Source organism: Amyelois transitella, chromosome 11, assembly GCF_032362555.1.
Source record: "Amyelois transitella isolate CPQ chromosome 11, ilAmyTran1.1, whole genome shotgun sequence".
Classification (NCBI taxonomy): domain Eukaryota; kingdom Metazoa; phylum Arthropoda; class Insecta; order Lepidoptera; family Pyralidae; genus Amyelois; species Amyelois transitella.
In genome coordinates this window covers 4609349-4625852 of record NC_083514.1, presented here as the reverse complement: position 1 = coordinate 4625852, position 16504 = coordinate 4609349, and the positions used below count along the sequence as shown (strand labels likewise).

At 34.7% G+C, this 16504-nt stretch overlaps 3 protein-coding genes across 3 annotated transcripts; 1 reads left to right on the top strand and 2 right to left on the bottom strand.

Moving 5' to 3' along the window:
* The first annotated feature begins 2141 nt into the window (after nucleotides 1-2141).
* On the top strand, nucleotides 2142-5925 carry LOC106134925 (uncharacterized). Its single transcript, XM_013335067.2, has 5 exons — nucleotides 2142-2481; nucleotides 2594-2760; nucleotides 2876-3101; nucleotides 3877-4206; nucleotides 4553-5925. The coding sequence occupies exons 1-5, from the start codon at nucleotides 2285-2287 to the stop codon at nucleotides 5181-5183; spliced, it is 1551 nt and encodes a 516-aa protein (XP_013190521.2). The 5' UTR covers nucleotides 2142-2284; the 3' UTR covers nucleotides 5184-5925.
* A 130-nt stretch (nucleotides 5926-6055) lies between these two features.
* Nucleotides 6056-7702, bottom strand: LOC106134973 (aprataxin). The gene is made up of 2 exons (XM_013335126.2): nucleotides 7186-7702; nucleotides 6056-7003 (listed from the first exon to the last, which is right to left on the bottom strand). Exons 1-2 carry the CDS (start codon nucleotides 7610-7612, stop codon nucleotides 6846-6848), a joined length of 585 nt encoding a protein of 194 aa, XP_013190580.1. The 5' UTR covers nucleotides 7613-7702; the 3' UTR covers nucleotides 6056-6845.
* Nucleotides 7703-8011: 309 nt separating this feature from the next.
* LOC106134872 (uncharacterized) lies at nucleotides 8012-15475 on the bottom strand. Its single transcript, XM_013335014.2, has 9 exons — nucleotides 15416-15475; nucleotides 15099-15129; nucleotides 14451-14686; nucleotides 12845-12981; nucleotides 12413-12545; nucleotides 11965-12110; nucleotides 10457-10665; nucleotides 9938-10173; nucleotides 8012-9364 (listed from the first exon to the last, which is right to left on the bottom strand). Exons 1-9 carry the CDS (start codon nucleotides 15473-15475, stop codon nucleotides 9212-9214), a joined length of 1341 nt encoding a protein of 446 aa, XP_013190468.1. The 3' UTR covers nucleotides 8012-9211.
* Between the last annotated feature and the right edge of the window lie 1029 nt (nucleotides 15476-16504).

Here is a 16504-nt window from a genome sequence, read left to right as displayed (position 1 = left end):
TATGCTGTATATTGTACAGTTATATCTACAAATAACTAAAGATTAACTAAAGATTAACTATTAACACGCTAACTAGAAATCTTAATACCTACTGTTATTATGATGACATTCCAGTAGAAGTTTAACTACCTACTGTCTACTATTTTTATGTTCATTTTACTAGGAACATCGGAAAATACTTCCATGTAACGTCACTCGATTTAACAACAAACTCTCTAAAGCGTCGAAATAAATTGGCTTTGGTTGGTTTAGCTTGTATTCCATATGATTCACTCTACATAGCATTACACCCACTCTATAGGTATAACAACAGAATTGAGTAATAAAAAGTAACTTTAAAGATGCTAAAATTAGTAAAAACTGCGCACCTGTGTACTTTTTTTGTCGCTTTATTATCCTAGCCTAACAACTCTATTGTCGGGCATCATGCATACGGAGCTTTTTAAGAAATTCGTTCTTTTGTTTACAAATTGGGATTGCTTGCACGTGTAAGACCATGACTAATAAGTAGGACTCACAGATTACAACGTTATCATATTCTTAATCGTTATTTTTTTTCTTTTTCTAATTCTGATTTTTATTCTCTCCATTTAACGACCACTCTCTTTAACGCCAAAAATTGCTCAGTCCTTTCAGTGTCGTTATATAGAGTTTACATTGTATCTGCAATCTGCATGCATAATCAGGACGATCAGTCTAGTCAGTCAGACATGTTTGCGTTACATATCTACAATTTTTTTTTGTTATAGGTACCTACCACATCTTGTCACTATTCCTATTTATTTAAATCATAGTAAATACGTTATTGTTTTAAATAAAGTAAATTAAACAAAAAATAAAACTATTCCTTAATAATCTATCAACTTAGTTTATATCTACACAAAATTGTTAATCCTACCCTAAAAAAATATGTTGACAACCATTTTCCCAGTTCAATATGAATATTCCACCGTAACACCTACACGTATTGTTCTTGTCTGATTGTATTTTTGGAACCTCAAATTTGTTAATGACGTACTTATTTTGCTTAACTATTACGCAAAGATACAAAGTTTCATAATGAAACACAGTGTAGGATATTTCGCGGCTTAATAATCACTAACAAACATTATTTCTGAGTAGGGTTGCCAACTTTTTTTTACAAAAAAAAACCGTATAAAATTGTTTGAATGGGAAAGAAATAAAGTATTTTTCAAATTTTATGGTTTTATTGCCTATCCTTAGAGGATAATCTCGACCGCAAACCAACCAGCCCCCCTCTGTTCATGATCACTAACAAGGCTTAAAATGCTAAAGAAATCTAATTTTCTCTCTAATCCTTTAGTTAAGGTTTAACCTCAATGAGGAAAATAGGGCATATCTTTTGTTAACAATAGTGAATAGCCGGCCGACGTCAATCCTCAGATTTCAAATTAAAAAGAGAAGAATTATATACCTATATTAAGAGAAAGGAGGAACGAATGCACGGGCAACAACTTGTTGCTTGCAAAGCTTAGAGTAACTCAGTGTTGCCGTTTTAGCGACTTTGTCACTAGATCTAGCGGATTTTTTTATGTATTTAGCGACTTATTTTTTAACTTTAGTCGTTAAAAAATTATTGGCGACTTCTAGCGGCTTTTATGTTACGCCAATTTCGAAAATTTTAATGGCAACACTGTGTGACGACAAACAAAGAAAAAGAACCAATCATCTGAGACTGACGACAAGTTCTCCGGAATACACCAATCTATGACTGACGGCAAAGAAAAAGAACCAATCACGTGATACTGACGACGATTTCGCGGGAATGGCATTGAATGATGTTTTACATATGATTGCGTCTCTCACTCGCTCCTATAGATGCAACCATATGTCTATTTCGTTTTAATTATATGTTGTTCATTCTTTAATTTTTGTTAATTTTTAATAGTTTTTGATAATTTTTATTAATTTCCTTTAATTTTTAATAAAAAGTGTTTGATTCTATAAATATGCTTTTATTTACAATTAATATTTTACTTTATTTATGTTTTTAATTTTAGCGACTTCTAGCGATTATTTTTAGCACAGTTTTTTTCATATCTGGCGACATTTCTATACAAGTTTGGAGACTTATTTTTTTCTTAAACGGCAACACTGGAAACTATAGAGTCAGTCAGTCAGTCCAGTCCAACCTTCAGTAGCGTCAAGTGTGGTGTTTTTGTTTACCAAGCTCTTTGTTAAATAAAATTTAGGCATCTTTAATACAGTGGGTGTTATTTTATAAATTAAAGGGCAAAAATATATTTTACGTACTTACCTCATTATGAAGATTGCCATAGAAGGTTGTGCTCATGGGGAGTTGGAGAAGATCTATGAATGTATTGAAATATTACAAGAGAGAGAATCAATAAAGATTGATTTACTTATTTGCTGTGGAGATTTCCAATCTGTTCGTAATAATGAAGATTTGCGTGCCATGGCCGTGCCTGAGAAATATCAAAATATATGTACTTTTCACAAGTAAGCATTAATATATTTTACAAGCATAATTTTTTTCTTATTATTAAAGGCTAAAAAATTTATTGGCTGATCTTTTATGTATTGTAAGTGTTATAAATTGTCCTTATTGCAGGTACTACAGTGGAGAAAAGCGGGCACCAATACTGACTATATTTATTGGTGGGAATCATGAAGCATCTAACTATTTACAAGAATTACCATATGGCGGTTGGGTGGCCCCCAATATTTATTACATGGGTAGAGCAGGCGTCATTAATTTTGGCAATCTGAGGATTGGAGGTTAGTACAGTTTCATTTCCTATTTATACTTCTGATACTAGTTAAAATAAAATGAATTAAGTTTCAAACAAATTTGTCTTACTATATGAAATAACATGATTTTGTCTTCTCTCAGGTTTATCAGGAATATACAAAGGTCATGACTACTTACAAGGCTTATGGGAAGTACCACCTTATACTCCGAGTTCTCTCCGCTCAGTATACCATATTCGCTCACTTGATGTGTTCCGAATGAGTCAACTGAAAGAGAAAATTCATGTCATGCTTTCTCACGACTGGCCTCGAGGAATCACAGACTATGGAGATAAGGAACATTTACTAAGGAGGAAGCCTTTTTTCAGGTAATTAATAACTGTGACTGTACCTTAAATTAAGTACCTATATATTTTTAAGGTGATTATGGTAATAAATTTCTCAGTATGATTTTTTTACCCCTTATATACCAAACAAGCTTATGGAAAATGGCTCTATTTCTTTGAAATAAAGATACACACAGGGGCAAAAAATCAAATCTTCTTGCAACTAGGAAGTTTTTTCCATAGTCACCCAAATTCATTATCCCACATAATTTAGAGTATGCCCCCTGCACTGTTGGTCTAGTGTTCATTATGTTTGCCTATCACATAAGTGTCCCGAGTTTGATTCTGAACTATTTAGTTTCTTTTTGTGGTCTTTAAAACAGTTAACGAAATACACTGAGCGATCTGTGCTCCAGATATTGCAATCTTTAATTAGCAGTAATTTTTAAACAAGTATCACATGAGTGTGTTTGCAGTGCCGTGTGGTTTCAGGCACCAATACAAAAAAGAATAGGACCACTCCATCTCTTTCCCATGGATGTCTTAAAAGGCGACTAAGGGATAGGTTTACAAACTTGAGATTCTTTTTTTAGGCGATGGGCTAGCAATCTGTCACGATTTGAATCTCAATTCTATCTTAAAGCCAAATAGCTGAACGTGGCCTATCAGTCCGCTCAGGACTGATGGCTCTGTCTACCCCGCAAGGGATATAGACGTGATTATATGTATGTATGTATGTGTAGTATCACATGAGAATTATAGTTGCTGTTTGAATTTGATGATGTACTGTGTTAAACTATATGCTTATCTTTTTCAGGGAAGATATAGAATCAAATCAATTAGGAAGTATACCAGCTGAGAGATTGTTGCATATGTTAAAGCCAGAATTCTGGTTTGCAGCTCACTTGCATTGCCAATTTGCTGCAATAGTCAATCACGATGATGACAGTGTAACTAAATTTCTGGCCCTTGACAAATGTTTGCCCAAACGCAGACATTTACAAATATTAGATATACCATCAGAGTTAGATGGTGACAAACTCTTGAAACAAGATGTCGAGTGGCTCGCTGTTCTCAGAAATACCAATAATTTGCTCAGCGTGAAAAATATGGATTGTCATATGCCTGGCCCGGGATGTAATGAAAGGTGATTATTTTCTTATTTATGTTGTTATGTACAAGTAAATATTCTGTGAAAATTGTAAGCATCTTCTTGTTACCCTTATTTATAGTGAGGAAAAAATACTAAAAAAATATGTTTAATGTATGGGGACCTCCCTTAATATTATATATTTTTTTACTTTTAGTATTTGTTACATAATTTAAAAAATCAGATTTCTATCACTGTTTATGAGATACAACCTGGTGATAGACAGATAAACTGCAGAGACTAAGTAATATGGTTATGGTTTTTCGTTTTAAGTATGAGCTGTAATAATGCGACTTTTCTATATGATGTGATTTTTTAAAATCTTATTTTTCTGGAATTTCAGGTACAATTTCACACCCACAGCTGAAGAAAAAGAAGCCGTTTTAAAACTAATGCAAGATATGACAGTTACTAACAACAGCTTTGTCAAGACTGCACCTGTGTATAACCCGAGAGCGCCCAAATGTGCCCCGAGTAATCCTATTTTAAATCCACAAACTGCAACTTTATGTGAGAAATTGGGTATTGATGATCCATTGCAGGTTGTAATGGCCAGACTAGGCAGAGTTATGACTCAACCATGGGTTGATAACATGCCAACAATCCTAGAATCACGAACAAATGACTTGGCAATAAAGGAGTACATTTCAAATGATAGTCCAGTTCAAACTCCAATGAAACATGCCAAGTTGTCATTGCCTGCTCCTAATACTCCAAAAATACATGAAGCAGAAGGTTGCTTTGAGAAAAATTCTATGTTTTCTCCTGGTAGCTCATTTGTTTCTGACACTGCTGATAGTCTAAATGAGAGTATCACTCCATTGTCAGCAACTAAAAAAACATTTAAAAGAAGAAATATGTCAATGTACACACCTGATGGTGATGACAGTTTAAGCACCGAATCCAGTTCTCTTCATGATTCCGATAGTCCAAAATCAAGTAAACAACTTTGTAAAAATACCATTTTAGCTTAAGAGGGCATTATGTCTTAAGCTAGTTAAAAAAAACTATTTTGAGATTTATGTTCAACATATTACACTTTAATTGGAATTTATTATGGAAAGATTATTAAATGTTTTTGATTTCATCTAGTGGTGTCCCAATATTTACATAAGTTGTACATAGAGCAGTGCTATAATTGATATAAATGTACTTTATTTTTTTAAAATGTTTTATGAAAGATATATTTCAAGCCTTATTTGTTTGAGATATACCTACCTATTGCTTTTGGATTCACATAAGTAGATTTAATCAATTTTAAGATAATTTACCTGTGTATATTATATTTACTTAAAAAAATGTGCAACCATGACATATTTTTAAGCAGTATTTACATTATGATTTAGGCTAATGAAAATATGACAAATTTATTAAACAAAAAAAACATTACTTACATTTGTAAATTTAGAGCCATGAATTTTGAAAGAAACTTATATTTTTATAACAAGTTTTCTTATGAACTATGTTTGACCTTATAACATAAATTCCCTGTATTTATCACATGTATGTGATATAATACTTAGACTATATAATACTTTTCCCAAAAGTTTAGAAAACAAATAAATAATGTTTTAGCATGTTTAGCTTATATTGTATGTATAGTATATGTTGTTTATTGATGAGTTGTACAAAATCACTTAATAATTAGATTTAAATATTCAAACATGGACTTGTTTCTTTTTCCTTTTTGTAAATTTTGCAATACATTTAGTGCAATTACAATGTGTTTCTTTTATGCATACCTACTCCCATTTTGAATTTGCCATATGTAAGGAAACAATGATTATTATTTAATTATGCATGTGTAAAACGAAATACTGTATTGGTGTCGTGTGGTTCCCGGCTCTATCTACCCCGCAAGGGATATAGACGTAAACATATGTATGTATGTATGGAAAACGAAATATCCCGTTTTCTCTTGATGCTGCTTGAATAGTTATAATCTACCTTCCTGCCAAATTTCATCTTTATTGACTTAGTAATTTGTGATCAGTGTGTGACTGTTTTTAAGTGCAGGTTTATTCATAATCATTTAAAAAGCATACTTTTTATCTTACAACTTTGTAGCTCTGTGGTTATTCTAAAAGTAAGAATAAGAGTCATCCCCTTGTAATGTTTCTAGTCAAACTCTCGTTATATATATTAGTCAGCTTGGTTTCATTCATTCTCTCTTCACACTTCACATGACCTAACTATCTAAGCTGTCCCTTTTCTATATATTCCTTTGCATCACAACATCCCTACCACACTTCAATTTTGAATGAATAATTTTTCTTCTGTCACACCAAACAAAAGTGTTTGCACTAACACACCTGTAATATAAGACTATTTGGACAACTTCTGACTTATTAATGCATGCAACACTCCGTTCACTCTTATTAATATCACTACCATACTTTTCATCTGTTAAAACATTGACTCTAGATGTACAAACTTTTACATGATCCACTCTTTCTCCTGCAGATGAAATATAACATTCTGTTATTTCCTCCCCTTTCCCAAAAAACAGTTTTGTTTTACCTAACCTAGTCCTAGCTTTAATTAGTCTCTTACTTATACAAAAACAAGAAAAGTAGTTATGTCTTCTCATTAGCTAGCACTATGATCTCTAAAGTGCAACTTGAAACAGATACATTTTATTTCATATGTGTTACCAGGTGCTCCTTGAGTTGTGGCATGTTTTTCGGTTTGAAGTCACATTGGTTGCACACTAGTTCTGTTGCCATCAGGCTTTTGTGTAGTTCACTGGATATTTTCTTGATAGAGCCATTTTCCTTGAGTTCTTTGAGCACATCTAAAACAAGAGTGTTTTACAGAATAGCTGTTTTTTGCCTACAATATTCATATTTATTTAAAACAATGTTAGATTCAGGTTAGCTGCCCATTGTGGTTTCTTTTTGTAGTTGTCTTATTGTTTTAAGTAAGTAGGTACACAATTATTTTTTTAATTTCACATATAACACAATTATAGTTTACCTTGATAGGGTATGAAGAAATCTGTAGTAAAGCTATTCCAGTGTACTTTTGTTTTTAAACATGGGGACACCATGTCTGTGCTTATCACATGCATGTGTAGTCTTTGCATACTTGGCACCGCGTGAAAGCCGGCGCGCAAAGTACTATCAGTATGTTCCTTTTTTAATTCTTGGTACAACTTTCCAAATTCTTCTATCAGTGGAATATGAGTGAGATTCAGCTCATGGATGCTGTTGATATTTTCAAAGGGTAAAATAAGGTAGTGAATTTTGGCTTTTGGATATTTATCGCGAATAGCAACTATGCTATCAGTCTTTTTCACAATTGATTCCGGGTCTTCCATGGATCCAAGCAGACCTAAAGACCAGTGTCTTGGTTGCTTTGTTGTGCCACATCCAGTCATTATTCCTAATTTTCTTTTATTCATAGTTAAATGCCAACAAGACTGAACGTAAATATTCGTCTTTTATTTTTCTCATTCAAGAGCAAAGCCAAGGTAAACAAAATAGGTTTACAATTGTTATTGGTACGTCAAAATGACGTTCTGACAGTGACATTCATATATATTATTTTTTGTTCCACAGGCTAGGGTCATGGACCATGCTTTATAGTCATTGCAAGAATCTTTGAGTATTTAACAAATTTCGGAAAATTTTTCGCGAGAGTTGTTGCAGATGGGACTGAAGTAAACTACTTACAATGACGACAATTCCTACAATTTCTCTCAAAGTTCTAAACGTTGGTTAGATACCTGTTTTTACTATTCTCTATCTACATATAATCATACAAAATATCAAACTTGAACAAAATAAAATAAAACACATGATTCAAGATATGTGTAAGAGTTTATACTTACAATTTATTTTCAGACTATTTTCATCTTATAGTATTTATAATAGTCATGACTGAAAAAGTTAAGTTATCTTACATGAAGTCATACAACTTTGGAATTTTCAGTCATAAGTACTTACATAATAATTTTAAATAAATAATTAATCAATAAGTAAAATAAATAACATACCTTTATAATCGATGTAAATTGATAATACATATTTTATTAATGTATTTTACCACAATTTTAGGTTTACATTTAATAACTTTATACTTTCTAGGTAGGAATCTACTTCAAACAATAGATACATTTAAGTAAATAGTCTTAACTATCTTTGATTTTAATAAATTTATCTAAAAAAAAGGGAAAAGCAGCGTAGTGCAAAATCTGTTTGTAGACGTAGGTATTGGTAACGTGGGCACGGTCTTGCCTTTAAGCTGAATTATTTTGTTAGAACACCGATGAAGTCAATAACGAGCTGTTTCGTGTTTCAGAGTGGCTGTAACTAAACTTAATATCAGAAATTTGGAAATGTTTCTATTAGCTCTAATAAATACAGGTAGGTACCTACGTACCTAAGTGTTCAGAGTTACCGTTTAAACTAACGTAGGTAACTAATATGTAGTTTGGAATCATTGGTATACTTACCTATGAGTACCTAAAACAAAAGTATCTAGGTAGATATATTTGCAATATACAAAGGAAGTATGAATGGAACAGTTGGTTTGGGAAGGCCTAGACGAACGTACCTTGATCAAATCGGAGATTTTCTAGCTAAAGGTTTGGTCAAGAGTAACCAAACCGACGAGCTTGCATGAAGAGAGTTATGAATGTGGATGAAGCGAAATAAGTATGCAAGGATCGTGGCAAGTGGAAAGATGTAGTGTCTGCCAACCCCTCCGGGAAAGGGGCGTTATTTATGTAGATATGTTCCCAATTTATTCCAAATTTTTCCGAGGATAATAATACCACCTACTTACGTTTTAATATTTTGTGATGAAAAACAATGAAAAGGGAATAGGTACATAATACTTAATTAAAAATAAATTAGGTAATTATTTTTTACATAAGTACTTATTTGTCAAAGTGCACTATAATAAAACTACCTAAGTAATTAAGAAGTTTACGAGAACCTTAGTATTTGTACCTAATTATTTAACATTTTATTACTATAAAGCATACATATAAAAATAATCATTGTACGGTGGGCCGGCCTGTGTATCCGGTATCTGGGAGGGAGTGGTGAGCTAATTCCCGCAGGATTTGTTCAAACCCTTTTCCGCCTGGTGTTTGTAAGTTGTTGTTTTTGAGCATGGTGGAATTAAGTTTTGTCGCGAGGTAACACATCTGTGAAACAAAATAAGATAATTAAAACCAAATCAGAAAGGACGGCATTATTAAAAAGTAAAAATTTATGAAAAGTATTGAGTGGGTCACGCGCGAAAGAACCGTTAACTCATTTCCGCCAGGAAATATTAATCTGCTGATTGTTGATGGTGTGAAAGGGTTCTTTTTATAATCTTATAAGTATAGTATAATACATTTTATTGAAGAAAAAACACACTCAAATAGAATATAAGTGCCCAAGGTTCGACAGCTTTAGTTGATATACGTTATTGGTAAGTACATTTTTTTTTTGGTAAAACCAATATGTCATGAGGTCCGCCAAAGTAGAAGGAATCGAATAATTCTTCTTATAACTCATGTAGGTATTATTACATTCAACTTATTGGTAGGTAGTATTTAGGTAGGTGTTAACAGTTTCCCTTTTTTGTTCCGTGATAATAAGAACTAAGGTATCTGTGGATTTTTAAGACAAGAGTAAATAGGCATCATATTTTGAGATTGAATGAACCACCATAAACCTTATCCAAACTACTAATTACTCAAATTTCCAATAAAAAAATCTAACAAACTCACCAATAATGCGGACATAAAGAGCAAAGATCCTAGCGCCACCGCAATCATCATTGAGGTTGCACACGTGGCTTCCAGAGGCGTCCGGTGGAACAGCTCTCCCGGCATCACTACAGTATACTCCAAGTTCTCCTTGAACCTGGTGTAGGGCGTTGTATTGTTGTCCGCGGTTAAGGCAGAGCTGCTGATGTTGGGGTTGTGGCTAACGTCAGACAAGGAACGCCGGCGACGGCCGTGACCTGAATAAATCAAACAATTTTTATTTATTTTAAGCTGTTTTTGCACGTAAAATGTAAATACATGTGGACCTAATGCCGTAAGGTATTCTCTGTCAGTAAAATTTTTGAACTAAAGTGAGATGTTTTTTTGTGGCAGTTCGTTATATTCTTACGTATATGAAATTGCTGCAGTGTAAGTGTTCTGTCGTTTCTTCAACACCTGTGCCTTGAAAGCGATAACAGATTTAATTAGATATAAATCGTGTTGACATATCAAAGTTCAAATTTTGATTACCTAAATTACCTGATGGTTCGAACAAGTCAAGGCAGTAGTCCGGCTGGCAGTCCGCCGCGTCCATGCATGCTTTGATCTGCGAGTGGATCCAGAGGGTGGACCGTTCCTTCATGGAGGCCAGGAGGAAGGCTTCGAAATCCAAAAACACCTCGTTGTGCCTTTCACGGTACCTCGCTGGTTGGTGAGGAATAATGGACGCGAAATCTCGGTTACGGCATCTTGGGAAAATATGCTGAGGTTAAGGGTAGATTATGCAATAAGAAATATTTGAATACTCTATAATACATAATGATACTTATTTAAGTCCTAAAGGTTCAGTACTAAACCTTTGTCTGTAACACTGAGGAGAACAAAGACTACTGCGGGCGCCTTTAGGTTTTATGTGCACTTCGAATACTTTACATACGAGTAGGTCGTCAGACTATCCATTATTATACATCCCGACAAACCGAAAAAAAAACCACGATTCAAAGTATACTACTGGGGAAAGTTGTTCCATACTAGTAACACGAACCTTATTTGTGGTTTTATCATTCAGGTTTATCTAGATATTTAGTAAGTATGTTTCAGCGTGAGAAATGCGTGGGGATCACACGATGCGCGATTAGATCGTCGACACGTGATGGACGTAAGTTAGTGAAATGTCTGTGAGTTTGTCAAGTGTCAGCAAAGTTCCCATTTGATTTAGTACATAAAGGATTTGTTTTGGTACCTACTAAAGGGCGTGAAATATAGTTAAAATTTATGCACAATTCTTTCACCACATTCATATCTAACTCTTCATATACAAGTCTAACAGTTCAGAGTACTTTTGATTTAAAGCACCTATTTATGAAGCAATTTATTTTAAGTAAAAGTTACTAGGTTATGATAAGCAGATTTTAATCTCAAAATACCGTTCACAATTTTTTGTTAAACAAATACGAACAAAGCTACATAACTAGCAAGTTCAAGGTTTAAGCTTTCGCTCGTGTCAGTCATAAGTTTAGAATTACCTACATTGTCCTAAGCACCTTTGACTTAGGTTGTGGGCTGTGAACCGTGAGTAACAGAAGACTGGCTTCACATTAACGTATTCTTGATAACCATCTGACTACTTAGGAGAGTACATTTTGAGTTGTAATTTTCAATTGTGTTGTGTACAATAAAGTCTGATTGTTTTGATAAATTACCCGATGATTATGAGAAGGGGATTGTTATTAGAATGGGAATCTAAGAAAAACTCTAGTTTAAAATGTAAAATACGTTAAAATAATAATAAAGATGGCATAAAAGGCAACTGAGGGATAGACGATAGCTTATAAACGATTAATTTAGGTGATGTGCTGACAACCAGTCACTACTTACCTATTTGAATCTCAATTCTATTATTGAGCTAAATAGCTCAACGTAACCTATTAGTCTTTTTCGGGACTGTTGGCTCTGTCTACCCCATAAGGGATATAGGCGTGATTATATGTATGTATGTTTAAAATTCCGGATTCCGAATGGAAATTTTCAACCATCTAAAAACTTACCCATCTTTGACGAGAAGTACAGCACCAGGTGCATGAGGACGATCAGGATCCGGAGACACGGCCACCTCCAGCAACTTGATGTGGCGCCACGCTGAATCAGGGTTTATGCGCGCGCGCAGCTGCAATTTCGTGCCTATTGGTACCGCCTGCGAATAGTTTTATAATCGAATGAACTCGTGAAAAGGTTAATATTGAATTGATAAATTTACTGGAAACAAACAAAAGAGATCTATTTTATTGTTTAAAGACGTGCATAAATACTCATCCATTACGATACGAATATTCCAAAAGTTTCTGGGAACAATGATTTATGCGTAAATAATTTACGTAAGTGACTAAGTATGTTCTAAACGAACATCTTTTATTAAAGTTTTGAACATAATATATTTCATCTTGACCTGAGCAATACAAGCATGCACAAGTGCAAAAGGCCACGTACAGCCGTTACCTGGTCAACTGGCAAGTCGACCGAGTGGTTGGTGTGCCTGGACACGGGCGGCGCTTCCTTGTACAGCGCCACTTCGTACTCCAGCCGCCCTGGGGTCTCCTCCACCACGCCGGACACGCGGGCGCCGTGAGGGCTGAAACGAAGATTTTTTTGTATATCATGCTCATACTAAATAGGAGATTACTATTCAGCATCTCCTTTAACTATCCTATATAGCAGCACATACCTATATTTCTAAGATTTTTAAAATACGAGTAAGTAGAGGAAGAAACTATTTATTATACCGCCTATATATTTTTTACTAAAGTAAGCGAAGGAAGTATGCAGAGATCGTGGCAAGTGGAAAGAGGTAGTCTCTGCCTACCCCTCCGGGAAAGAGGCGTGATTTTATGTATGTAAGCGAGGAAATTTCATATAAAAAGATAAACTTACAAGCTCCCAGCGAACCCCGCCGCCTTGTTTTCGATGATCGTGGGCTCGGGAGGCTTACACATGATGATGAGCTCCTGGTCTGATTGCATCACCACCCCCGGGAACTGCGGGAACCACACTCGCACGTGAACGAAACCCTGTTGAAAAACAGTAAGTAGTTTAGGAACATACTGCGGGACATATCGGAAAGACTGACCCCTATCTCTTCTTTTGTTTAGGTTAACTTCAGAGTCAGAGAGAGAAAGGAAAGATGAGACATAACCTGTCACTATTTAAATCTCAATTCCATCATTAAGTCATACAGCTGAGCGCTGCCTTTCAGAATTTTAAAAAATTGTTGGCTCTTACTAATTCTTAATTCTCTTAGTAAGGAAGAACCTGTATAGGCTCACGTTGTGTTCCCTCAGTATCAGAGCATTGGTTATAAATTAAACACAACTCAGAAAACAGTAATTGATAGGAAGCCATGGTCTAGGATTTGAACCTGTGCATCACATTGACGCTCGATACATACAACCCTATATCTACACAAATGCTAGTTTTAGTTTCTCTTCACCTCGATTCCGTACCGGTCTCGGCGGTTGCTGTTTAATAATATAGTAAGGTATCAGAGTAAGTGCCTCGTTGTGGCCTCTGTAGGCCACTACACCTCGTACTGTTAGTAACGGAACGAGTTATTATCCCGACAGTGACAAAACATCTAGTGTTACACTTGAAGGCACACCACCACAGGGCTCCAAAACAATACTAGTATCTTCGTACAACCCAATTGTTTGCATTTGTTTTTACATTTTTAATAGAAGCCTATAGAAATATTGGACCCTTAAATTTGCAATTTTTTAATCACGTCTTTCTCTTCTTCTCTAACCCTCGGGGGTTTAGGTGAGGACTAAATCTTTCTAGCGAGATGGTCCCTGCACACTTTTCCTCTTGATTTTACTTTCTCTCATCGGTTTGGGATACTATTGATCTTACCTGAATTTTTGGGTATGTACCCACCTACATATATTTAGTAATAATATAGTCGCTTACGGTCATTACCACGAATGTACAAGGCGTAACTCCGGACTTAGTTTCTAGAAGAGTAAGAAACTCGTGTGATGTCAACACGCTATTTATTACAAACATTACAGTTTAACCACGGAAATTACCTGGCGTAACGATCTTTTTTAACCTTTGTTTCCTGTAAATTTCGTGGCAACAGTAAATATGTAACCTTAGATCAGAAGAAATGGTTACTTTACGTAGTTAAAATCGAATAATGAAAATTTACAGTTCGCCTAAAGGATGAATGAAATAATTTGTAACGCGATACAGAATTTAAGATAATGAGAGATACAGATTACAGAAAATAAGAAATTGAGTAAAATTTAATTCATTTTCAATATTAATTAATCTATATGAAAGGCTCACTTAATATAAAGCAGCTACGAGACAGAACACGTATTGATTGATTTACTACGTAAAGTAATTGTTGTGATACTGGTAAAATAAGTGTCGTGCGATACATCTATTCAATATCGTTAACCCACTTTGTCGTCTCAAGTCATCAACCGCGTATGGTAGTCATTAAACTGACAAGATGAGCGGTGTCATCGTAACTCACGTTCCGTTTGAGAACACCGCATCTTGTGAAGTCGGTGATGCGGAGTCTGTAGAGAAGGCCCGTAGGGTCTTCTGGCTCGGGCCTGATCTGGCAGATGGGGTCTACCAGGGGATCGGTGACCCGGTCGTCGGCGAAGAGAGGCGCCCCTCGGAAGCCTTCAGGCTTTCGGAGTAAAGCTGTAACGGAGTCTCGAAGACCGGTGCCTGTACTTGCGAATGTGCACTGGATATCCGTGACTGGAATACAATGTTTTAAATTAAAAACTTGCCTGAGGCGTCTCATAGAATTGAGTTATCCAAATCTGTGTGTGGTTTCATCTAAGTAGTTACATATGAATATGTGCCTTCATTTGTAATTTAAGAAACGTTTAAAAATAAATATTATTTAATTTCTGTGTGGATCTTTTTCTACTAAACAGAGAAATACTTAAAGTTTATTTATTTTAATTCAGAAATCTGGGTTTACCTACATACATATTGCATTATAATTAATTACTTCTTTACCAAGACGTGTCGCTCTCACACAAAAGCTGAACAGCCATACATATACATAGCAAACATAACTCAAGATCCTAAAGACAATGATAAAGCAAAGCATCTTCCTGATTCAACAGCTGATAGTGTTGTTTAAAGACATTTAGATACTAACCATCGTAATCTTGTGCGAACGCCGTCCGGATCTGTAACAAAAAGCATTCAAATTGAAGGAGGAAGGAAAATGCTGTAATTAACATTCAAGTAATTAATTCTGTTCAATCTATTGTTATATATGTATGTACATAGGGTCTTTCACAATGCCAATGTGGGTTACCGTCCGAGCGGAATTGGGTTTCTGTGGCGTTCTAGTGCTTAAGATGCTCGATAACTAAGTTTACTGTCTGAAATATTAGCCACTCGGTTCACTATTAAACTTAACTGCCAAGAAAGCTAGTACTATAGGTACCAATCTCCTCCTACATAATATACCTTGGCTGATAATAAAATTAGCTTTGATGATCGTATTTCATCTTTCTTGCGTTGTTCCATTTTAATGTAGGTGATATAGGTATCGATTGTTCACGGTAACAATGATGTGATAGTGTGACACGGGCTGATAAAAAGTATTTGTACTAAATACTGAAAACAAACGGAAGGCAGTTCACATCACGTTTATCGATTATTAACATGTTAAAGTTCGTAGTGTATTATTTGTAGTTTTAAATCAATTTAAAGGAATTAAAAAACAAAATAATTTTAAGTAATTGTGAACTTTAATTAGTGAAATAGATTTAATCATTAAAATTGATTTCTATAACGGTTTCTGAAGAATAACGGTATTATTTTAAAAAAAATTGGTAGAAAATAGAGAACCAGAAAGACTGGCAATTTATACATACATACATACATAAAATCACGCCTCTTTCCCGGAGGGGTAGGCAGAGACTCAACTCTAACTTTAATCTCAACATACCCTTTTCTATTCCTGTAACTACATCTTCTTTTTATATTTTGTAGAAAATGCTGAAATTATAAAAAATGCCTTGTGGACACATGAAATCTTGGGGAGTGTGAATCTAATGAATGTGTTACAAGTTCTGACCTCAAGTCGGGCAGTCGATGGAGACCATTGAATTTCTCTTCGCGAGAAAATAGTACAATCTATAATGTTTACTTATTCAACTAGAATACAAACTGTGGGAATAAAGTGATCTTTCTGAAGTAATGTAAATATTTTGCAAACGGTTTGCAATATATTTTGCAAACGGTAATTGAATTGCTTTTATTTAAATATTATATTTGGTTCCGTATACCTACATAGGTAACCTTCGTAGATGTTTTTTTAAGAACAAAAGAACGTTCAGAATAAGTTTATAAGGTTTTTTTGCATGTCATGTATTTTTCTAATAGATATGTATAGGTATTCGTTGATTCTAAGATTGGGTTTTGTTCTCTACGTTGTAGGGCAAACGTTTTGACCTATAATAATGATGGCATTTATTACGATTTACCAAATTGTCACGATTTACTGACTCTGCCGCTGCCGGTATAATTTGGTCGGAGCTCGTCTTTCAGCCA

Coding starts and splice junctions, on each gene's coding strand:
- LOC106134925 (XM_013335067.2), top strand. CDS start 2,285: ATGAAGATTGCCATAGAAGGTTGTGCTCATGGGGAGTTGGAGAAGATC. Junction 3,102..3,876: donor AGGAGGAAGCCTTTTTTCAG/GTAATTAATAAC, acceptor TATCTTTTTCAG/GGAAGATATAGAATCAAATC. Junction 4,207..4,552: donor GGCCCGGGATGTAATGAAAG/GTGATTATTTTC, acceptor CTGGAATTTCAG/GTACAATTTCACACCCACAG.
- LOC106134872 (XM_013335014.2), bottom strand. CDS start 15,475: ATGGAACAACGCAAGAAAGATGAAATACGATCATCAAAGCTAATTTTA. Junction 12,546..12,844: donor GCGGGGTTCGCTGGGAGCTT/GTAAGTTTATCT, acceptor TCTTCGTTTCAG/CCCTCACGGCGCCCGCGTGT. Junction 10,666..11,964: donor GTACTTCTCGTCAAAGATGG/GTAAGTTTTTAG, acceptor TATTTTCCCAAG/ATGCCGTAACCGAGATTTCG.
- LOC106134973 (XM_013335126.2), bottom strand. CDS start 7,612: ATGAATAAAAGAAAATTAGGAATAATGACTGGATGTGGCACAACAAAG. Junction 7,004..7,185: donor TTTCTTCATACCCTATCAAG/GTAAACTATAAT, acceptor CTCTTGTTTTAG/ATGTGCTCAAAGAACTCAAG.